The sequence below is a fragment of the Schistocerca serialis genome, chromosome 4 (assembly GCF_023864345.2).
Source record: "Schistocerca serialis cubense isolate TAMUIC-IGC-003099 chromosome 4, iqSchSeri2.2, whole genome shotgun sequence".
NCBI lineage: Eukaryota > Metazoa > Arthropoda > Insecta > Orthoptera > Acrididae > Schistocerca > Schistocerca serialis.
This window is the reverse complement of record NC_064641.1, coordinates 396,297,075-396,322,005: the sequence shown is the minus strand read 5'-3', so window position 1 is coordinate 396,322,005 and position 24,931 is coordinate 396,297,075. Positions and strand designations below refer to the sequence as shown.

The following is a 24,931-nucleotide window of genomic DNA, read 5'->3' as shown; positions in this document are numbered from 1 at the left end:
TGGTATGATGAAAATTCATGATGCCCATCATTAAGAAGTTAATTATGACAGTTGACAACATCTATAGAACAAAACAGATTTAGTATATGTATTGAGGATGACTTCCGGACACTTCTGGGTTTCAGGTATAATTAACAATAAGTCACTTCATAGCCTCTGTAATATTCATATTTGCCTAGAGACATAAGTATGGAATTTACATTACACAAAGTAATTCACGGAGTGTAAAATATGTGCTAAGTACAAACAGAGACACAGTGCTGGGAGGGACCACAGAGTCATTGTTGTTGTTGTTGTTGTGGTCTTCAGTCCTGAGACTGGATTGATGCAGCTCTAAAATGCTACTCTATCCTGTGCAAGCTTCTTCATCTCCCAGTACCTACTGCAACCTACATCCTTCTGAATCTGTTTAGTGTATTCATCTCTCGGTCTCCCTCTACGATTTTTACCCTCCACGCTGCCCTCCAATACTAAATTGGTGATCCTTTGATGCCTCAGAACATGTCCTACCAACCGATCCCTTCTTCTAGTCAAGTCGTGCCACAAACTTCTCTTCTCCCCAATCCTATTCAATACCTCCTCATTAGTTACGTGATCTACCCACCTTATCTTCAGCATTCTTCTGTAGCACCACATTTCGAAAGCTTCTATTCTATTCTCTTCTTGTCCAAACTAGTTATCGTCCATGTTTCACTTCCATACATGGCTAAACTCCATACAAATACTTTCAGAAACGACTTCCTGACACTTAAATCTATACTCGATGTTAACAAATTTCTCTTCTTCAGAAACGATTTCCTTGTCATTGCCAGTCTACATTTTATATCCTCTCTACTTCGACCACTATCAGTTATTTTACTCCCTAAATAGCAAAACTCCTTTACTACTTTAAGTGTCTCATTTCCTAATCTAATTCCCTCAGCATCACCCAATTTAATTTGACTACATTCCATTATCCTCGTTTTGCTTTTGTTGATGTTCATCTTATATCCTCCTTTCAAGACACTGTCCATTCCGTTCAACTGCTCTTCCAAGTCCTGTGCTGTCTCTAACAGAATTACAATGTCATCGGCGAACCTCAAAGTTTTTACTTCTTCTCCATGAATTTTAATACCAACTCCGAATTTTTCTTTTGTTTCCTTTACTGCTTGCTCAATATACAGATTGAATAACATCGGGGAGAGGCTACAACCCTGTCTCACTCCTTTCCCAACCACTACTTCCCTTTCATGCCCCTCGACTCTTATAACTGCCATCTGATTTCTGTACAAATTGTAAATAGCCTTTCGCTCCCTGCATTTTACCCCTGCCACCTTCAGAATTTGAAAGAGAGTATTCCAGTTAACATTGTCAAAAGCTTTCTCTAAGTCTACAAATGCTAGAAACGTAGGTTTGCCTTTTCTTAATCTTTCTTCTAAGATAAGTCGTAAGGTTAGTATTGCCTCACGTGTTCCAACACTTCTACGGAATCCAAACTGATCTTCCCCGAGGTCCGCTTCTACCAATTTTTCCATTCGTCTGTAAAGAATTCGTGTTAGTATTTTGCAGCTGTGACTTATTAAACTGATAGTTCGGTAATTTTTACATCTGTCAACACCTGCTTTCTTTGGGATTGGAATTATTATATTCTTCTTGAAGTCTGAGGGTATTTCGCCTGTCTCATACACCTTGCTCACCAGATGGTAGAGTTCTGTCATGACTGGCTCTCCCAAGGCCATCAGTAGTTCTAATGGAATGTTGTCTACTCCCAGGGCCTTGTTTCGACTCAGGTCTTTCAGTGCTCTGTCAAACTCTTCACGCAGTATCTTATCACCCATTTCGTCTTCATCTACATCCTCTTCCATTTCCATAACATTGTCCTCAAGCACATCGCCCTTGTATAAACCCTCTATATACTCCTTCCACCTTTCTGCCTTCCCTTCTTTGCTTAGAACTGGGTTGCCATCCGAGCTCTTGATATTCATACAAGTGGTTCTCTTCTCTCCAAAGGTCTCTTTAATTTTCCTGTAGGCAGTATCTATCTTACCCCTAGTGAGACAAGCCTCTACATCCTTACATTTGTCCTCTAGCCATCCCTGCTTAGCCATTTTGCACTTCCTGTCGATCTCATTTTTGAGACGTTTGTATTCCTTTTTGCCTGCTTCGTTTACTGCATTTTTATATTTTCTCCTTTCATCAATTAAATTCAATATTTCTTCTGTTACCCAAGGATTTCTATTAGCCCTCGCCTTTTTACCTACTTGATTGTCTGCTGCCTTCACTACTTCATCTCTCAGAGCTACCCAGTCTTCTTCTACTGTATTTCTTTCCCCCATTCCTGTCAATTGTTCCCTTATGCTCTCCCTGAAACTCTCTACAACCTCTGGTTCTTACAGTTTATGCAGGTCCCATCTCCTTAAATTCCCACCTTTTTGCAGTTTCTTCAGTTTCAATCTGCAGTTCATAACCAATAGATTGTGGTCAGAATCCACATCCGCCCCTGGAAATGTCTTACAATTTAAAACCTGGTTCCTAAATCTCTGTCTTACCATTATATAATCTACCTGATACCTTTTAGTATCTCCAGGATTCTTCCAGGTATACAACCTTCTTTTATGATTCTTGAACCACGTGTTAGCTACGATTAAGTTATGCTCTGTGCAAAATTCTACAAGGCGGCTTCCTCTATCATTTCTTCCCCCCAACCCATATTCACCTACTATGTTTCCTTCTCTCCCTTTTCCTACTGACGAATTCCAGTCACCCATGACTATTAAATTAAATTTTCGTCTCCCTTCACTACCTGAATAATTTCTTTTATCTCGTCATACATTTCATCTATTTCTTCATCATCTGCAGAGCTAGTTGGCATATAAACTTGTACTACTGTAGTAGGCATGGGCTTTGTGTCTATCTTGGCCACAATAATGCGTTCACTATGCTGTTTGTAGAAGCTAACCCGCACTCCTATTTTTTTATTCATTATTAAACCTACTCCTGCATTACCCCTATTTGATTTTGTATTTATAACCCTGTAATCACCTGACCAAAAGCCTTGTTCCTCCTGCCACCGAACTTCACTAATTCGCACTATATCTAACTTTAACTTATCCATTTCCCTTTTTAAATTTTCTAACCTACCTGCCCGATTAAGGGATCTGACATTCCACGCTCCGATCCGTAGAACGCCAGTTTTCTTTCTCCTGATAACAACGTCCTCTTGAGTAGTCCCCGCCCGGAGATCCAAATGGGCGACTATTTTACCTCCGGAATATTTTACCCAAGAGGACGCCATCATCATTTAATCATACAGTAAAGCTGCATGTCCACGGGAAAAATTACGGCTGTAGTTTCCCCTTGCTTTCAGCCGTTCGCAGTACCAGCACAGCAAGGCCGTTTTGGTTAATGTTACAAGGCCAGATCAGTCAATCATCCAGACTGTTGCCCCTGCAACTACTGAAAAGGCTGCTGCCCCTCTTCAGGAACCACATGTTTGTCTGGCCTCTCAACAGATACCCCTCCGTTGTGGTTGCACCTGCGGTACGGCCATCTGTATCGCTGAGGCACGCAAGCCTCCCCACCAACGGCAAGGTCCATGGTTCATGGGGGGGCACAGAGTCATAAATCTTTCATGATAAAAATAGTGCCACAGAGTCATATGGCACTATTTTTATCATGAAAGATTTATCTATAATAGAGCTCAAATTTATCTATAATAGAGCTCTACTCAGTCAACAGCTAAATTACTATGAAGAAAATGATCTGCCATGTTTTTCCGGGTTCCACACAAGTTAAAATCAAGAACAACTTACCATGAAAGCAGTGACCAAGGTCAATCTGTGTTTTGATTTCTGCTAGAATTTCTTGAACCAGTTCCTTCTCGAGCAGTTGCCGGCCTACAAGGCGACTCAGAACTTCTGCGCTAATAGCATATGTATCGATCAATGGTCTTAAAAGACCTTCAAAATATCTCAGATGCTCTATGGATTTTGCATCAAGATTTACCTGAAATAAAGCAACAGTAAGAAAAATAGAACTATTTCAAGGGCAAAAAAGGAAGCTGGTAATCTAAGCAACCAACAGAAAAATCACTGTAGTAGATTAGTACATTGTGCAATTAGTTACAGTTGTTTCCACAGCAAATATATAACTATATGATTTGTTTTTCATTTGATGGGAACATAAATTTATTTTTCTTGTGTTTTGCTGAAAGTTACCACCACAGTGATCCTATACTTCAATGCTTTTGAGCATGTATATGCATGAGAATATTTGTTTTGCCACAGAAACTGTCACAATGGTATAGGAAGGAAACAGTGGACAATAAGCTAGTTAATTTTTGCTTTGAATTTTCAGCAAGTACTGACTCGAAGTGTAAGAACTAGGTCTCTCTCTCTCTCTCTCTCACTTTCTAAATAAACAGATGACAATGTTATAATGGAAATGAATTACCTCTCTGTACACTGTTGGCAACAATTAGGAAGAACATGAGTTGGGATCAAAAATTCAGTGAAAATGAACTGCTTATAAATACAAGTAAAACAATGTACATGTGATCATTGTCGGAAGAACAATCCACTGGGTAAATACAGTATAGCTTGGTCAAAGCAGAATGTGTATAATTTGGAAATCTGGCCAAACTGTACAAGTACTTCAGTCCCAACGCATTCAATACACTGTTATATGCTAGTATTTTTTATATAAATCGGAATGTGATCAACACAGAAATGGAATGCAAATTTAAACACATAATTAATAATTCTTGTATAATGTGGATAAGACCTTATAGAGTATTACTGTATTACCTTATACATTAGTTATTCAAGACTTTAAAAGGTTATTCAGGACTTCACAAGGACGCTATTTTTAACACAAATACTGTACAGCCCTGACAACGCTGTTAAGTGGTGCAAAACCAAAAAAAGAGGTTTAGCGCAGTGCAGCACTGTGGGTGTGGACATCAAACTGTGTTGCTCTGTGCCACAACAAACATGTTATGCACAGTGTCAGTACGACCTAGGACAAGTTTCGCTCATGAGCCCTCTGTTTGTCCATGTTTCTTGTTGTCCATTACTACTGACACATTGCACTACTACTGACACACTGCGGCGTGCCTAAGAACACTCTGCTGCAATCTCCGAGGTGAAAGAGGTGGGTATTGTTCTGTTAAACATTGGTTTTACCCCATAAGTTCAAGTATTCCAATGAAATGCACTACCTGCATCATTTTCTGCCAGTTTCATTCTAAGTGATAACATGATGTTGAACAAAAAATTTTGTGTGCAAAATAACGTTACATTCAAAATGCAATAAAACACAAATATATGATATTTTGGAAAAAAAGGATAATATGCAGCATGAATGGATGACAGAAGATGAACAAATGAAAAGAAAGGCGCAGAAGACGATAAGTGAAGAAATTACCAAGGCAATGTGGGAACAGTTCGTAAATGCATGGGCAAAAAAACTGACCTTTGTCTGGACCCATGTTGCAGAGTGAGGCTCTGAAAGTCACTAAAGTGCTTGGAAATATGGAGTTTGAGGCATCTACAGAAAAAACTATTTTGAACAGGAAATTCAAACAGGTTTTCCTCTTTGATATTTGGTGAAAAATGTGAAATGTAAAGATAATAAGCACGGGAACAACAACAACAAATTAGAGTAACAATACAGAAATGCCATATCATTTTATCAATTAGTGTAATAGTCTAGTGTCCTTCTGTGCAATATACAGTACACGGACATCTACTGTGGAGGAGTGAAGGTATGTAAATATGTGCGCAATTACAGATTTATACTTTTGTGCATGATACCTGACAAATTTTATGTAGCCTAGAGAGTTCTGTGTAATCCAGGAATTTGTACAATTTGTAAAGTCATTTTAGTACCTGGCGATTCCATTTTGAAAAATTTTTACTGTATTACATCATCCTTGAAAATTCAGCCTTGCAGTGAACAGAGAAACATATTAAAAAAGAACAAAAGTAGGCAGGGCACACCATCTCCTATAGGATCACGACTACTAAAGTACTGTGGTGTTCTGAACAACTTTCGCATTGATGCCAGCTTTACCTCTATATGGCGTCATTGCATGACTGACATGTAAGCGGCAAAGCCACAGTTTTTCACCTCGAATACTTGTAATAGTGCCTACTAATTTAGGGTATCCCAGACAACACATATACAGAATAGATGGTAATGCTTTCACCCGAGGTATTAACTGCCATGCAAAAAACCCTTCTTGACAAACTTATAGAGAACACTTCAAAGATTTATAATAAACAATTACTCTATCCGTACATGTTCGAAACTGTTCTCATTTCGAAAGTTTATTGTGTGCGTTGTGGTGGAGAGATTTGCAGAACAATAAATAGGAAGGATTGTAATAGCAAGGAAAGTAAACAGCTTAAATTAATGGCTCAAGAAACCACAAAAGCAGGTTATATTTCTCACAAGCTCTACGCAACATAAAAAGTGTAAAAATAAATTACTCATTCTTAGTGGCCTACACAATACAACAGAATGCATATACTCATCAATGATAGCTAAATACTTTTCAATCAGTTACCATATTTTACATAATAATATGTTTTGAATGTTAATGTGTGTCTCTTATTCCTCTTCTGTAAACTGTCATCAGTTTCCTTATTTGGCACAGAAAAAAATATCTTTGATTACGTCCACCCTCAAGCAACAAATTGTGAATCTCAAGGAGCAGTGGTAGCATTTTTTTTTCCAGATTTATGGGGAGCTAAGGATGACAGCAGAGGTGAACCCATCAAAATCAGAATTTTGGAGAACCCATCCAGGTGGGCATCTGCGGGAGCAATGCTGAGGGAGGGACAGGAAGTTCGGGAAGTGGTCACTACCACACAAGTCGTCATGGAAACTCCAGAGGACAGATGGTAGAAGATCTGGGCTGCAGAAGGAAAGATCAATGACCAATTAAGTTCTGTGGGCCACACTGAAGTGTGTGGTAGCACCATAGTTCACGAGGCAAAGATCGAGGTGTGCCAGTAAAGATTCGATGTCTTTACCATGGCCAGTGATCAGTGTACCAGGATAAAGGGTAATGAGTGTTGAAGTCACCCAGACCAGGAAAGGTGGGGGGACCTGAGAGAGTAGTGCAGACAGTACATCCTGGGACATGACATCATCAGGAGACAGATTAACTTTACTGATGGTAAAATCCTGTTGTGCCCTTACCTGAACAGCCACAGCCTCCAAAGATGTATCAAGAGGCGTAAGGTCACTATATATAAGAGACCAGCACATACATACAAACTCCACCTGATATCCTCTCACAGTCAGTATAATAATTAAAATAACCTTGGCAGACTGGAAGCAGAGGGTTCCAAGTTGCTGGAAACCACGTTTCCTAGCTGGCACTATAGAATGCAGGTTAAGTGCTTAAAAGCTGTCATACCTCAGCCAGGTAGTGGAAAAATTTGACAATTCCACTGGACGATCAGACAGTCTGCATACCGTGTGTGCATGAAGTGACCATGAGGGGTCATATTATGATTCAGTGTCTTGTACTGCCACTGGTTGAGAGTTAGGGGATCCACTGACATAGGTTCTGCACCACTTTGCCTGGAGAGATCTGGTGCCTCAGGGGCCACCTTTATCTCCACCTTGTGCGAACACAGAAGAAGTACATGCAGAAACCAGTGGCATGGGGTCACCAGACTTTCTGTCTTAGAAGACTTTTTACTGTCCTTCTTCTCCTTAGGAGACAAGAACTATGAAGGTTTCTCTGAATTGGTTTCAGAAACATAGGAAGAAAGAGAAGTCCGACAGCCAGCAGAGTGTGGTTCCTTCAACCATCCACTGGCATCTAGCTATGGACCAGCTGGAGCCATGGAAGAAAAGAGTCCCAAGGGACCATCTAGAGAAGCTGGAGGAGGATGAGGTGCCTCCAGCTGGGGGGTGGGGTCCAGTGTCCCCCGCAGGTGGGAAGCCAATGCTCCCAACGTAGGTGTGGTGGAAGTACCAGAATGGCCCAAACCGCCACGGGTGCACATATCAGTGGATGGCTCTGAGGGCCCACTGCAAGAGGCACAACAGAGGAAAGCACTGTTGACAGGAAAGGCGACAACGTTGCAGCTGTAGCGGAAGAGTGTGTCATTTGTCTAGGATTAAGACACTAATAGGTTTTTTACTGGGCTCTTGATATGTGATCTTGTCCAGCGTCTTATAGTCCTGAAATCTGTTGAGTAGGGCGAGTGGAGTGTGCTGCAGTTTACACAGATGGGGGATGGACACAAGGAACGTTTGTGTGCAGCTAATGCCCACAATCATTGCAAACAGCAATAGCAGTGCAATGGGAAGACACATGTCCGAACTTCATATACCTGAATCATCTCATAGTAGGAAGAACACAGGGTTTTACTTCACACCGAAAGATCGTCATCTTGACTTTCTCAGGCAACGTATCACCCTCGAAAGCCAAGATGAAGGCCCCGGTTGCAACTTTGTTTTCCCTTGGTCCCCCATGGACACGATGGATGAAGTGCACACCCAGTTGCTCTAAGTTGGCCCACAGCTCATTGTCAGATTGCAGAAGAAGATGACAGTGAAAGATGATGCCATGGACCACAATGAGACTCTTGAGGAGAGTGACAGTCGTGGGAAAGACACCCGACTTTTCACAAGAGAGCAGCACTTGTGACTTGGTAAGAGATGACATTTTAATGAGGAAGGAACAGCTCTTCATCTTAATTTTCATCAGCTGCAATTTCCCTGTATTTGTCTTCAATGTTTTCCACAAAAATGCTTTGTGGCCAAAAAGGTGCTCCCTTCAGTTCTGGTATAGACCAAGTATTGGGGGTAGGATATTGCTCCTTGTTGACAAGTCCTGTGTTCCTTCCATGGCGTGGCAAGGGAAAGGGAATGCGTTGGGATCGTACTTCGTTGCATCGTATGAGGGCTTTCCATTTAAAGTGAGTGCTGGGGCTGAATGACCACCAGAGAGAGAAAGTTTAAGTCGCTTCACATGCAAACTATCCCATCATGGTGACACCCACATCAACCGGTCGCTCTCTCCATGGGCACCACCCAGCCACAGCAATGGCTACTTGGCCAATAAGCCATTGCTGGAAGTCCCTGTGCCCTGGTCATAATGGGCACGTACTCCGTGGCATACAAGAGGAGTGTGCAGTGCAGACATCAACACTGCGATCCCTGCATGGTCAAGGTGCTAACATAGTGCAGGTACTTGATGACCCCCCACAACATGCACTTCCGTAAAATTTGGAAAAGATGGCTGGTAAGATCCAATAATGGGGACCTTAATGGAGGGTGAAGATAGTGTTGGGAGTGAAAATAGAAATTAAGACCAAAATTGTGAACCAAGTTTGAGCAGGATCTGCACCAAAAGAACCATATGATGGAAAATCACAGGAAGGTAGAGATAGTCAAAATATAGGTTTGCAGTACAGGAGGAGGAAGCAATGCTGCAAACACTGAAGGCCCTCGGTAGCCAAGCACATAGTCACCAAAGACTGGTGAGCCCCTTGGGATGTGGAAGAACTGATACAGGCAATTGATCACTAAGTGTGTATGCGTGTGTGTGTGTGTGTGTGTGTGTGTGTGTGTGGTGCGGGGAGAGGGGGGGAGATAGAGAGAGAATGAAGTAGAAAAAAAGACATGTAGCTTGATACCTCTGTCATTACATGTGTCTTACTGCATGACAAACATACTCTTCAAATCACTCTGACACGCATGGCGGAGAGTACCTAGCGTGGAAACTCATCTTTGGGTTTTTTCACAGTCCAATTGCACGTTAAGTGAACTATTGCTTAAATGCTTGTGTGTATGCTGTAATTCAACTAATCTCGTCTTCATGGTGCTTATGGGCACCATATAAATGGGGCTGAAGAATACCTGTATAGTTGCCACTTAATACAGGATCTTGATGCTTTGTTAATAGGCTTTTGTGAAATAATTGGCATGTTTTCACTACACATTAATCAACTGGAGGCAAGTGATGCCATCCGAATCAAATGTCTTCAGAAAATTGCAGAAGACTACAAATGGTGTTATTAAATTATCAAAAACCATCATTACGGACTCAACAAATGTAAAAATAGATATGCCAGTAGAGTGACCCTTCGGTGTTCAAATGAATATTAGCTAATGTCTTAGTGTTGTATATGCGGGTGACAAACCCTGAAAACATTATCTTTCTGAGAAGTTTTGAAAATGATTTGAAGAGAGAGACTGGCACAGTGTTAATGACATCTCTGTGTTCTTTTTTCTTACCAAGACTCTGAGGTCCTGCTTCTTACAGTGTAATCAACAATGTGATACTGTAATCTGGTATACTGTGTTGTATAAATTCATAGCCTAAATCAAACAATGGAAACTCCAGGTAGGAAAAGGCAGATTGCTACTTACTTTAATGAGAATGGGGATGAGATGAGTGACACAGGGGGTGGAAACTGTTGGATGGAGGGTGTGGGGACAGTATGTAACCTCAAGCCTAGGTTACATGCAAACATTGGGTTGCGCCACTCGTTGCATGGAATGAGTTGCACGCAAGTGGTTTCATATATGACTGTAGACATGGCGACACCAATATACACTTCAGTTTCGTCATTTTGTTGGTCCCTGAGTCATGTCTGAAATGAAAGTTTTGGCAGCTGCACATCGCACGAGTTGTGACGGAGTTAAAGCTTGTTGTGTGAAATTGCTGCATAAGAAAAAAATAAGAAACGTGTTTCAATTCTTGACTGGATGAAGAAAAGATGACAGCTAGGTTGCTCAGCATCCATGCTGAAATAATTTGTACCGGAAGATCCAAGAAGTTCTTTTAATTATCTTAGAATGTCAACAGAACTGTTCACGTTTGTTCTAAATAGAGTTAATTATGCAATAAGGAAATAAGGTACTGTAATGCATGAAGTATTGTCGCCAGAACTGAAATTACACATCATATTGCGTGCATTACAATCAAGAACACTCGGCATGCTAAAAGATACGGTTTTAGTTGGCGATGTCACTATTTCATTAATACCGATAATTATTAACATTAACAGTAATAATTATTAACATTAGCAACAATAATTGTTCGAAGCAGGCTGCATTAAGAAGAGAATGGTTTGCAAACTACTCTCTTGAAGATAGATCTGTACAGTGGCAGTATTTCAAAATTCTAACATACGTGAATGGGCAGCATTGCGGCGATGTTTTAAATAGACGAATACTGAAAAAAGAATGTAGCTTCTTGAATTTGTATAGCCTTCCCTCTTGTTGGCCAACTCAAATGATGGGATTTTAGTCTTGTAGACGAGAGCATTGCAACAGCTAGAATTACACTTGCTTCTATTTTTCTTAATTCAGTTGTAGCCCCTATATGTACTCCAAACTCAAAAAATTTTACCCTGCAGCTCAGATATTGTCAAACCATCTATGTTATGATCGCACATGAAGGTCTCAGTGGCAGCAATAGTTTGCTCGTTTTTGTAATCAGCATCACTGAAATACAACAAAAACCTATGCAAAACATAGATATCCAAAAAGCAAACATTATTCTCAGTTCCCCACTTCATATTTCAGTTTGCCTACACTCTACAAACACACATAACCTCAAAACTCATGCAACTAGTGTCGCCAAAGTTGGAACATGCTGAAAGTGTTTAGTTTCACCAGCAAGCTGCGCAAATGCACAGCGCGCATCACAGTGGCCAGTAGCGCAGTTGCCTGCAACCTGGTGTCGTCATGTAAACTAAGCTTAAGTTGGAAACCGGGAAATTATGAGAGTGGAAAACTCCCGTCTGTGCAGTTCAGAAAAGCTCTTGGTGGAGAAAAGGATCCAGATGGCTTGGACTGTGAAGCAGCCGCTGAAATCGAGTGTTGTGTTCAGCTGCATATTGTGCCACAGGGTGGTCTACTTTGTTCTTGGCCACAATCTGGCGGTCACTGTTCATCCTGATGGACAGCTGGTTGGTGGTCATACCAATATAAAAAACTGTGTGACGATTGCAGTAGAGCTGGTAAATGACATGGCTGTTTCACAAGTGGCCTGATGTGGTAGGATAAACCTGTGAGAGGACTGGAATAGGAAGTGCTAGGTAAGTGGATTAAGCAGGGATATGATCCTTCTGGCAAGGGGTTGGGATTGGGAGTGGCTTAGGGATGGACTAGGATGTTGTGGAGGTTCGGTGGGTGACGGAACACCACTTTAGGAGGGATGGGAAGTATCTCGGGTTGGATGTCCTTCATTTCAAGGCATGACGATAGGTAATCAAAGCCCTGGCAAAGGATGTGGCTCAGTTGTTCCAGTCTGGGGTGCTCCTGGGTGATGAAGGAGACACTCCTTTGTGGCTGGCTCTTGGGGATGGCGGGAGTATCGGCGGTGTGAGGAGAAATGACATGGGAGATCTGTTTGTGGACTAGATTTGGGAGATAGAGCATGGGTGAGACCCTCGGCACACTGAGCAAGGGAGTTTTTGTCACTGCAGATACATCATGCCCGGATGGCCAGGATGTATGGGAGGGATTTTTTGGTGTGAAAGGGATGACAGCTGTCAAAATGCAGGTACTGTTGGTGGTTAGTAGGTGTAATGTGGACAGAGGTGCAGATGGAACTATCAGAGAGGAGACGGTCAATATCTAGGAAGGCTGTACACTGGGTTGAAGAGGATCACATGAAACGGAATGGAGAGAAGGTGTTGAGGTTGTGAAGAAACGAAGATAGGGAGTCTTGGTCTGAGTCCAGATCATGAATATATCATCAATGAAACTGAACCAGACTAGAGGTTTGGTGTTTTGGGAGGCCTCCTCTAGAAGGCCCATAAAAAGGTTGGCATAGGAGGGTGCCACGCACGTGCCCATGGCACATTTATATACCTCCCCTTCAAATGAGAAGTACTTGTGGGTTAGGATAAAGTTACTTAGGTCTATGAGGAATGAGGTACTGGGTTTGGAGTCTGAAGTTCGTTGGGAAAGGTAGTGTTCAGTAGCAGTAAGACCATGTGCCTGAGGGATGTTGGTGTATAGAGAGATGGTGTCAACAGTGACGAGTAGGGATCCAGAAGGTAAGGGATAGGGATGGTGGATAGTCGGTGAAAGAAGTTGCTGAATTGTATGGAAGTCTTGTGTCAACTCGGAATGAAATTCTTTCAATGGGGCACAATGACCAGCCACAATGGGGGGTCGAGGATTGTTGGGTTTGTGGATTTTGGGGAGAATGTAGAACCAGGGTGTGCAGGGTGTCATAGAGGTAAGGATGGAAATGGATTCAGGGGAGATGTTCTGGAAGGGACATAAGGCTTTAAGCAGGGGTTGGAGTTTATGTTGGATGGGAGTTTGTCTTACGACACACTCCCTGCTCTCATAATTATTCCTTCCTCAACCTATGGTAGCATACTGTCACCACCCCCTCTGTCATGTCATCTCATCCCCATTCTCATCTCCCACCCTGTTTATTTGCAGCCCTCTGTCAAAACATCCACACGTCTTTCCTCACTCCTCTCCTTTTTTCCTCATCTCCCTGCCCCATAACCTCCTGACACTGAGCTATTGGCAGTATAGTCCCTGCACACTCCGACAGACAGTGTTCGTCTCTCTCTCCGCCCATACACTGTTATCACTTCCCCTTCCCCACCCCCTTCAGATTGCTGCTAGCATTTCCATACTATTGTTTCATTCCAGACTGAGATGCTGGAGTTGGCGGTTCTGTGTGCATGAGGTGTGCTTGCTTGCGTTTGTGAATGTGTTTCTCTTTTACTGATGAAGGCTGTGGCCGAAAGCTTTACATAAGTATCTTTTAATTGCGCCTATCTGCAACTTAACATGTCTTCTTTACGGTAAGTAGCACTCTGTCGTTTCCTACATTGTTTACATAGCATTAATGTGACTAAGAATATTATATATTGCATAGGGCCATAACGTTTTAGGGCTTTATTGGATACACCATACAAACTTTTACTTTTATGGGCCTTTATGTATGAACATCAACAAAAGCAAAATGAGGATAATGGAATGTAGTCGAATTAAATTGGGTGATGCTGAGGGAATTAGATTACGAAATGAGATGCTTAAAGTAGTAAATGAGTTTTACTATTTGGGGAGCAAAATAACTGATGATGGTCGAAGTAGAGAGGATATAAAATGTAGACTGGAAATGACAAGGAAAGCATTTCTGAAGAAGAGAAATTTGTTAACATCGAGTATAGATTTAAGTGTCAGGAAGTTGTTTCTGAAAGTATTTGTATGGAAGTGAAACATGGACGATAAATAGTTTAGACAAGAGGAGAATAGAAGCTTTTGAAATGTGGTGCTACAGAAGAATGCTGAAGATTAGATGGGTAGATCACATAACTAATGAGGAGGTATTTAATAGAATTGGAGAGAAGAGAAATTTGTAGCACAACTTGACTAGAAGAAGGGATTGGTTGGTAGGGCATATTCTGAGGCATCAAGGGATCACCAATTTAGTATTGGAGGGCAGTGTGGAGGGTAAAAGTCGTAGAGGGAGACCAAGAGATAAATACACTAAACAAATTCAGAATATGTAGGTTGCAGTAGGTACTGGGAGATGAAGAAGCTTGCACAGGATAGAGTAGCATGGAGAGCTGTATCAAACCAGTCTCTGGACTGAAGACCACAACAACAACAATGTATTTCCTCATTTCCCAAGGAGATGTGTGAGGAATTTTAATCTGACTAAATTGCCCACCCTCCTCCAAGTCACTTCTTTAGTACACTGTTCTTGTCATATTTTATACAGTTAAAGTTGGTGTATTATACACATTTAATCCTACATGCTTTACAAGTAAACGATTTAAAAAACAAACAATTATATTAATTGTGTGTACATTTATACTACCACTTTAATTCAAAGAAAACATTTTGTACTGTAAATGTGATGGATTAAACCATATAGCTTTATGGCCTATATTCTGAAAAGTGAAAACATACCACATAATGTGTAGGCTTTGTGTATGATTCTTCATCTGAACTATCATCTGGCAAAATGTATCTTGCTAGTCTTCGACTCCTCTCCTGCTCTTCTGTGTAACATACCTGTTTCAAAATAGATACAAAAATTAAATTATGTGTTGGTGAACACATACAAAACATTATTTGATTAAATACAAAACATTATTTGATTAAATCAGAAAATAACACAGATCTCTTAGACATAATGTGCCATCTTAAAAACACTGTTCTTTCTCTACTCACAAACAGATGTTCACATTAATGGAAAATACAAGTTGGAATATAATTTATACATGTAAACATTCACTATATGCAGCAGCCACTGAATAGTGGATAAGGAACATATGAAAGAAAGGGGAGAGAGGATGAATGAGAGGCAGGAGGGTGGATTTACTTATTCATTTAGTTATTTGGCAGGCTGGACATGTACATTAGTATTTTCTGCAGAAATGAGTAGCATTTCAACCATGTCGTCCCTGGGTTCAAGGTCAACATCAATATCATGGTGCAACACCACCTACTAGTAAACTGTGCCTGCGGCTCTTGTTGTCACTGTAAAACGAAGGTAATGGATCAGTGTGACTTGACCAGACGTGCAGGATGCCTAGCAAATGTATGCGCGAACCGTACTGTCCAATTGGTGAGCTTGAAATAGGGTGCATTATTGGGAGAAGAGAATGTGATGCATCAATCCATGAAATTGCTACTCATGTGGGATGAAGTGTTTTGGCAGTGCAATGGGTGTGGGCCGAATGGTTCACTGAAGGCTGTAGAACACGATGAGATGGGCCAGGTTGCATGACCGAGACCATCCCCAAAAGATCGACACCTTATCGGAATGGCACTGCTGGATAGATCTGCACCCTCCTTGGCTGTGGCACAACAGTGGAACAGTGTAACACAACATACACTATCAGGCAACAGTGCATTGCTTTTTGAAGTGCCAGCTAAGGGTCTTACTGTGTGGGGAGCTGTTGGGTACAACCACAAATCTCAGTTGGTGCGTGTCCAGGGCACTGTGACCAGTGTAACCTAAATGAACACATCCTGCGACCTGCAGCCACACCCTTTCTGCACAAGACCACAGATGTCGTTTTTCAGAAAGCCAATGTGCGACCACATGTTGCTGCATGAACATGTACCTTTTTGGTGCAGCATTGTGACGCAATGCCAGCCACCAAAGATGAGCTTTGGAACCAGTTGAATGAAGCATGGATGGCTGTACCACAGGATGTTATTCGTGCTTTATATGCATCGATGTCATCATGCATGGAACAAGTTACCAGGGCCCATTGTCGACCATATGCCTACTAGGCAACGGGACACATGGTGAACTAAGGTGAATGAAATTCTAATAATTTCTGCAGAACATATTAATGTTAGTGTCTTATGAATATGAACGTCCTAACTCTAGACATTCAATGTGTTCTGTTTCTGTCTGAAAGCGAGTGTATATTACCTAAAAATGTTGAAGTAATCATGTGCACGTTTATCACAGTGCCAATATCAGCTTCCTGAATAAGTCAACTGTATCAGATGAGAGAGTAAAGCTAATATATGATCTAATTTTGCAATGTTTCATGATATGATTTACAATCTGATTAACATGTCAACAATTGGCTGAAAGCAATTTCCTCCATTTTTGTAGCAAATCCACATATCTTTTGTGAGCAGTGGGGAGATAACAACGTTCCATATTTGTTAAGCCAAATCATATTCATAATTCAATATTCTTCATCATTAATTTGGAAGAAATTTGTAACGAAACAGTCTGTCTGTTTACACAACTCCTCCCATTTTTGCTGTCAATCAAAAGTATTCATACAAAGCTGTAGTCAGACTGGTGATCTTTGTGACTTAGAAAGTCTCAATTGTAGTTGTACCGTTATTCTCATCTCTTGAAATCTGTTAGTTTGCTGTTATTTTCTGGACCAATGTACCAAAGCTTCACATCTTCTAAGGTGAGAGGAAATGATATGCTAAGAGTTTGTAGTCGAACTAAAGGTATGATCTGAGTGAGCCTATAATGCAGGGTAGGGCAGGAACACTGCTTGTGTGAAGTGCACATGCACATATGCAGATAACTGTGAATGGTGTGCATGCAGAGGCAGCCCAGCTGTCCGCTACCTCCTCTCCCCTCCACGCAATTCCCTCGCCATCTCCACCACTTGCTTCATCTGTAATGTGTTAAATTTGCTTTTTATTAAATCTTGCATTATTAAAAGAAATCAGGAGTTCAAAGAGTATTACTTAAGACCCATTTTATTGAATTATCACAAGTCTAATTTACAATGAGGTTAACACCTGTACAAAACTTCTGTGAACCTTTATCACTCATGTTTGCTCTTAACTGTGATTTATTAATTTTCATAAAAGAAAAATATTTCCCGCAAAAGTATATCGATCAAGACAGTAAAATTATTTTTGCTGATTCAGTATGAAGATGAGGACACTCTTGCTGTGGAATGTTTCGATAAAATTCTGTTAAATTTCTTATCAAAAAGAACTGTCTCTCATTGTAGATCTATTAATTACAGTTGAAAGTTATGAGGAGTGTCATCTCCAGAAGTAGCAATGGACTCGAAAAATAATTCAAAAGCTTGTGATTGATTTAATGCATACCCAAAATTGCTTGAGAAATTCCTCTTTTATTGTACTAATTAGAGGAATATACTCCTTATAATTTTTTTCATGGACAGAAGACAGAGTAGGAAAATTCTCTGATGAAAGTGGCCTTTGTCACAGTGCAGGCTTGCTCGTGAGAGCTTACACCATTTCAGTCATTTCGCAAATTGATTGGTTTTTACCTTGCAAACTAGATTTCGAAGCATTCATATGTCCTGAAATCTACACTAATAATAAAATTATAACTATTATATCTGTCTGTCTTTTAACAAGCTGGTCTCCAAAACTACTAGGCGGATTCTAAGGGTTTTCACAGCTAACTTCAGCATAGCTTGGGGCAATGTACAGGTTTTATTTCATCAAAAAAAAAAAAAACTGGGTCATGGAAGAAAAGAAATATTGTAATTTTAAGTTTTACTGAAATTTTCTTGTCTCTTTGTCTGAACACACTTATTTCCAACACTACTAGATGAATTTTCATGGGGTTTTTGCTGGTAACTTGAGTATAACTTTGTGCACCGTACAGGCTTTATTTAATCAAAACTGGACCAAAAAAAACGATCACCATACATACTATAAAAGTATATGTAAATATGTTCCACATTTCCTCAAACTACTGGACTGATTTCAATCGAACTTGGTACACATACACTTACAGTCCGGAAAGAATCACTGTGTGATTTAGGACCACTTATCTCTTGAAAGGGTGGGAGTGGAGGCGAAAAATGATGTGCAAATACCCATCTTTTATTCAACCAGTGTTTGAGAATGAGAGCATTTAATGACTTGCAACAAACTTTAAACATAATTTCAAAGCTTCACAAAACTTTTTCTTGCTGACACTCCCTACAAAAAGATGAAAAGAAAAAAGTTTATTGATCACTACATTTTCACTGTTCATGCAGTAAAACTGCCACATTAGGTATTAAGTTTTAATTTATTAGTTCTTTACAACCATTTTCATGACACATTTTGCAGACACTGTTCACATATACCACTGAATGTACCTGCAAAATTTTATCATTGTACGGCACATAGTTCATGAGATATGAAAACATAAAACTGAGAAGCATAAAAAATTGTTGCATCACGCATGACATTTTAATTTATCATTATGTTTATTATTATTAATCCATTCAGCCAATTCTGATGAAATGCAGTAACAAGATACATTGACTACTGAGGAAGAACACAGTCTACTTTAGAAAGTGTGTAGTAGAAGATACTTATCGATTTGAAGAATATTACGTGAATTAGGGAAAAACATATATCTTTGAGATAGCTATTTATGGTCTGACTTTTGAACTTTATCATATTTATCAAAATGCTTTTATTTGTTGATGATATGTGCTACATGGTATGGTTCAAAGTAATCAATGCAATGTTTATACAATCTTATGTGTGTTTAATCCATACTTCCATACTATTTGTTGCACAATGCACGAATTGCATAATGTATAGCTACTGTGCACACTACCCAGTATTTGAGAACGAGAGCACTCAGTAACTTACGACAAACTTTACACACAATTTCAAACCTTTGTTGAACTTTTTCCTACTTCCAACCCCCACAAAATGATGAAATGAAAAAAGTTTACCACTTACTTTATTTTCACTGTTCAAGCAGTAAAACTGTCATATCAGGCGTGACATCATTATGTTTAAACTTATTACTTCCTTCCTATTAAATATATTACCAACACATTTAGTAGTTAGTATCCACATAAGCCACTGAACGTACCTACCAAATTATATCACTGTACGATACAGACTGAGGTGGAGGAGGAGATGGACAGAGAAGAGGAAAATGGGGAGGTGGTCAGTAAGAGGGGTACGAGGAGATGGACACAGAAAGGAAAGAAGAGATGAACAGAGAGAGAGGGGGAGGAGGAGATGGACAAAGAGTGAAGAGAATAGCAGGTGGACACAGAGGAGGGTGGGACGAGATGGACAAGGAGGGGGGGGGGGGGGGGTGGAAGAGGTGGACAGAAAGAAGGGCACAGAAGATGGTCAGTGAGACAGGGAAGGACGAGATGGGCTGCTAGAACTGAAATACGAACATACATGGGCAACACCAGGTACTCAGCTAGCATCCACTAAAAATGCAAGGTTGGGAACCCACTTTGCACCTTTTAATTTAGCGTCAAGCCTTTTGTTGTTCTCTAAACACTGATTTACGGGCAGTCTCAATGCAAAACACCTTTTCAGTACACAGCTGTGACTAAGCCAATGGACTTCACTGTGTATGGTAAATCACTGTATTCTTCTCCAATTTCAATTAAAAAATTGTGAAACTATTGATGTATCAAACAATGGTATCTCAAATAGCTGACTGTCCAAATAACCACTTGCATGGTGTCCCCCAATTTTGCTGCTTTTGCACAGAATACCTCTTGGTGCAAAAGGTAGTGAACGCTGTACAAGGATTCTTCAGAGTTCTGCAGCTACTTTCTTAGCAATCTATCATTGCAGGTCATCCAACTGTTGGCACTGACATCAAACGTTCCCAGTGTACACCGAAAGAATCAACAGCTTGTTCAGTGGCTTTTAGACTGTCCATGGCGATGGTAGTGCTCCTCAAAAATATCCTCCCAAGCTTATACAAAAACAAATCTCCCGTGCCTTATCTTTCCTGTCTCCAACTACCTCCCACCATCCGGCCACAGAGGAGCATTCCCCTCGTAACTCAGTACCACCCAGGACTGGAGCAACTGAACTACATTCTCCGCCAGGGTTTCGATTACCTCTCGTCTTGCCCTGAAATGAGAAATGTCCTGCCCACTATCCTTCCCACCCGTCCCACAGTGATATTCTGCCATCCACAGAACCTACACAATATACTCATCCATCATTACACAACCCCTGCTCCCAATCCCTTACCTCATGGCTCATACCCCTGTAATAGACCTAGATGCAAGATCTGTCCCATACATCCACTCACAATCACCTACTCCAGTCCGGTCACTAACATTACCTACCACATCAAAGGCAGGGCTACCTGTGAAACCAGTCATGTGGTCTATAAGCTAAGCTGCAACCACTGTGCTGTATTCTATGCAGGCATGATAACCAACAAGCTGTCTGTCCACATGAATGGCCACCGACAAACTTTGGCTAAGAAACAAGTGGACTACCCTATTGCTGAGCTCTCTTCCAAACATGGTATCCTTTATTTCAATGACTGCTTCACAGCCTGTGCCATAAGGATCCTTCCCAGCAACACCAGCTTTTCTGAATTGTGCAGGTGGGAACTTTCCATGCAATACATCTTACGTTCCCGTAACCCTCCTGGCCTCAACCATCATTAGTCACTGTCCTCACCCATCCAGCCTCTTCCCTGTTCCCATTCCAGCACTACACAGCCGTCATTCCACCAAAACACCCAGTCTTTTTATTTCTCACCCTTTCCACTACTTCCCACCCCCTCCCCCACCTCTCCCCTGCCCTCAGTCTAACCTGCAGCACTTCGCTGTCCACCACCCCCACCATACTATCCCTCCTCTTCCCTGCTCCAGCCTCCTCCTTACCAACACCCAGTCGCCACTCCCATCATGCACTGGTGCTGCTGCCTCACAGCTGCCTGAGACTGCAGTCGTGCCTGTGTGTGTGTGTGTGTGTGTGTGTGTGTGTGTGTGTGTGGGGGGGGGCTGATGAAGGCCTTAACGGCTGAAAGCTATAATTGTGAGTGTGTTTTTGTTGTGCCTATCAGCTACTCAGCATCTCACCTATATGTTGAGTAGCAACTTTCCTTCTCATGATATTGATAGTCCCATACTTTTTATATAATTTCAAATCTTCAGTTCTTTGTTTATTTGATGACACTGCATTTTCTGTTATCTGTAATATAGTGAATACTATATAGTGATCACTTCTCATCAACTTTGGTTACAGGAGTGTACTATCAGCCTTAGCTGCCACAGATCTGTCATCATGCCTTGGGGACTGCTCCAGTCTATGCTTGTCATCAAGTAATGCTCATGCATTCACAAGCTGCGTGGAATGTTTGCCCACCCCACCTCAGTGCATTAGCATTGTAGAGTTGAGTTGGGTTTCACGAATTCATACATGCACATTCAACCGTACAGGTGCTGTATACTTTACTGCACTGTGGAGAAGTTGTAAAGCTCAGTGTTTGCTTTTGTACAACAATTGGTGCCTCAAAGCCTATGCGAGATGATGTCCGTTGTGCATATTTTATGCTGAGAAGATGACACAGTGTTGCTTCAAAGACCTACACAGACCAACACCCAGATACGTGGGGCAAGGTTGTATCTAAACACGAGAAGATTGGAATGTGTTACAGGAGGGAGGGGAATGAGATTGGAAAGTAGGTGGAGGACAGACTCCCCACCCCTGTTTCCACTTTGCTTCATGCTCCTACCCCCATACTAGTTCCTTGATTTGTGTTGCATTTCTATTGAACCAGCCCAGTCATTCTAATATTTCCATATTTCCTCCTCCCAGTATGGGTTATTTACCTCCTCCTTGTAATTCCCTTTCTCTTTCTCCCTCAATGTATGTCCTAATTGTCTCCTTATCTGCTTTTGGATGTACCTCCATGTGCCATCCCTTCGTTATGTTTGTTATTCATACCCATCCCACCGGGCTGTAAGGGCATAGCATCAATACAAGCAAACATTCATTGCATAAACACAATATTGGAATTCCCACCAACTACATTTTAATTCGGTTCCACATAAAACGAAAAATACAGCCACGCTGAATGATGATGTAATAACTACAACATACAAAAAAGGGTTATATTAATGCATAGTCTAACAGGGAAGCGTTCAACAGTCACGAAAACATTACAGCAGCTGAAGGCCCGAGGCACCAGCTTATATATGCCTGTTTGCACATGGCACAGCACAGCTGCACTGTCTGTGCCACTGTGAGGCAGCCACTTTAGGCTGGCCATGGAGGCACATGCCATACAGGATTACAACACTTCTTCACCCTTGAGGAAAACTGATCACCATGGAGATATCCCTGTCTTCATTGGAAAGGGATGACTGCTGGAGACGGCACCTTGCCATCACATGAGAATACAGTTTGAAATGGCACAGGCGTGAACAAGTGTGGTGCCCACTCCACTGCAAGAAACCGTAAAAGAGCATCTGTGATGGAGGTGCCATATCCATGTCTACCTCCAGGTAGATGGAAAGACAAACACAACAGTGGCAGTGGGCCATGGAAATGGAGGTGGCCTGGCATTAATTACCCTGCCCAGCAGTGGTGGCACCCAGAATGAAGATGGTGCAGGAGCTGAAGGGGGCCAGAAAGGGTGCTGGAGGCGACTGTGGAGCAATGGTGTCCCTGACATGGTGTCGGTCAAACACAGGCGGAGCTGGTCATAGTGGCAGGACACTAAGCCATTTGAAGTGCGAACAATGCAGAGGCAGCAGCCTCGGCAGTGATGAATGACTTCCAGGATCCACTTATGGCGCCAGCCAGACACGCAGACCCAGAAAATGGAGTCTGGATGGAACCACTAAGAGGTGCACGCTGGCAGTTGGCTGGGCGTCGGCCAGAGCAGATGAAGCAGCATAAGGGCTGGTGGCCATGCAGCATCTCTGCCAGGCTACAATCACCAATGGGAGTGAACCTGTAGTAGCTCACAAAACTGTAAAGGGCTACCTCGGGAGAAGATAGTGTGATGCATTTTTTTATCTGAGTTTTGAAAAGTACAGAGCAGCCACTCCACCTCATTAACTGACTGAGGATGAAATGGAATGGCCACAACATGCCAAATACCACTCTTTGTACAAAAACCTCCAGTGTCTTCAGACACTAATTTTGAGATGTTGTCCGTCACAAGCACCTAATCTTTGCCAGGGCTGAGACTGTAGCAACTGTGGATGTGGACAGGCAACAAACCATATACAGAAACTCTGAGAAAGCATAAACTACAACAATCCAAAAGGAGTCACGGAACGGCCCTGCAAAATCAGCACAGGATGAATATGCTCTCAGAGCCTAGGGGGATCAGGAAACAGAGAAAGAGGGGACTGTGGTGCCGCCTGATGGGTGGTGCACTGTGGGTAGGCCGACACAACATGCGTGATCTCCTCAGCCAAAACACATGGTGGCAGGCCAGCAATTTTGTATGAGAAGCACACAATGGTCCAGCTGGAGAAGGCGCATGATGTCCCGCTGCAAGGTGGACAGGATCTAACTCTTGACAGTAAGTCTTCAAAAGCCAATTGCACCAAAACATCAATAACTGAGAGTTGGTGTTGGAGATCATAATGACTATGCAAAGGATCCAACATTCAGCCTGGTGGTTTATCTGGCTAGCCGTGTTGGACAAATTGAACGACGTGATGTAAGACAGGATTGGCCGCAACAGCAGCCAAAATCTGAGAACTGGTAATGGGAAAACCACCCACAGAGCTTTGGGCTTCAACATCTAAATGGATACACAACAGTTCATCCTGATCAGATGCTGAATCACGGCCAATCAGCAACTGAGAAAGAGCATCTGCATTAGTGCGTTATACATTGCTGAAAGAGACGCCACTGGATGGAAACGAGAAACCAGAGGTTTTTCATCAGTAATCAAATTAAATTTAGAACTGTAGAGGAAAACATAACATTTTTTGAGTGCTTTTACAATAGCAACGGCTTCTTTTTTCTATCTGGGAGTAGTGTTTTTATGATCCAGAGTTTTGGAAGCATTCGCAAAAGGCATTTGGAGCTGTCCATGGATTTGTGTGCAGGAATGGCTGCATGACCACACCGCCAGGTGTCTGTGGTCAAAATTAGATGCTGGCCAGGACTGAAGGTAGCCAAGCAAGGTGCTGAATATAGCAGGGTAAAAGCATGCTCGCAGATGAATGACAGGTGAAAAGGAACATCATTATAAACAAGAGCTCGAAGAGGCTGGGCCACCGTGGCTGCATCAGGAAGAAATTTATGGTAGTACACAATCTTTCTGAGATATCCCTGCAACTCTTTGACATTGGCAGGGTGCAGCAAAACCGTAATGGTGTCACCACGCTGGCGTAATGGCTCAATGTCAGCACATGAGACTTCGAAATCGGGACAGATGATAAGACGGCTGAAAAAACTGTGATTTGTCCAAGTTACATTTTTCAAACTGGTGGCCTGTAGCACTGTAAACAAGGTAGGAAGTTTCTTTAAGTGCTGTTTTGTTTGGGAACCAGACACCACAGTATAGTCCAGGCAGTTGATGTACCCCAGCACAGAGCCTGTGAGTTGCTCCACAAATTGTCGGAAAATAATGGGGGTGCTACCGACACTGAACATCACATGTTGGATCAGTATAGCCAGAAGGGGGCATTCATAACAAGGATACATATGTAATCATCATCCACAGGCACTTGAAAACAGGCTTCTGACAAGTCCATTTTGGAAAAAT

The 24,931-nt window shown here is 41.8% G+C and overlaps 1 protein-coding gene across 5 annotated transcripts in view; it reads right to left on the bottom strand.

Annotated features, from left to right (window-relative positions):
* The window catches only part of LOC126474925 (glycerol-3-phosphate acyltransferase 1, mitochondrial), a 427,627-nt gene that overhangs the window by 21,206 nt on the left and 381,490 nt on the right, over window positions 1–24,931 (bottom strand). For all 5 annotated transcript variants that reach the window (XM_050102436.1, XM_050102437.1, XM_050102435.1 and 2 more), the window contains 2 exons: window positions 14,905–15,009; window positions 3,792–3,984 (listed from right to left, as the gene is read on the bottom strand). In XM_050102436.1, the coding sequence (XP_049958393.1) occupies window positions 3,792–3,984; window positions 14,905–15,009 (298 nt within the window). The remainder of the gene's footprint in view (window positions 1–3,791; window positions 3,985–14,904; window positions 15,010–24,931) is intronic.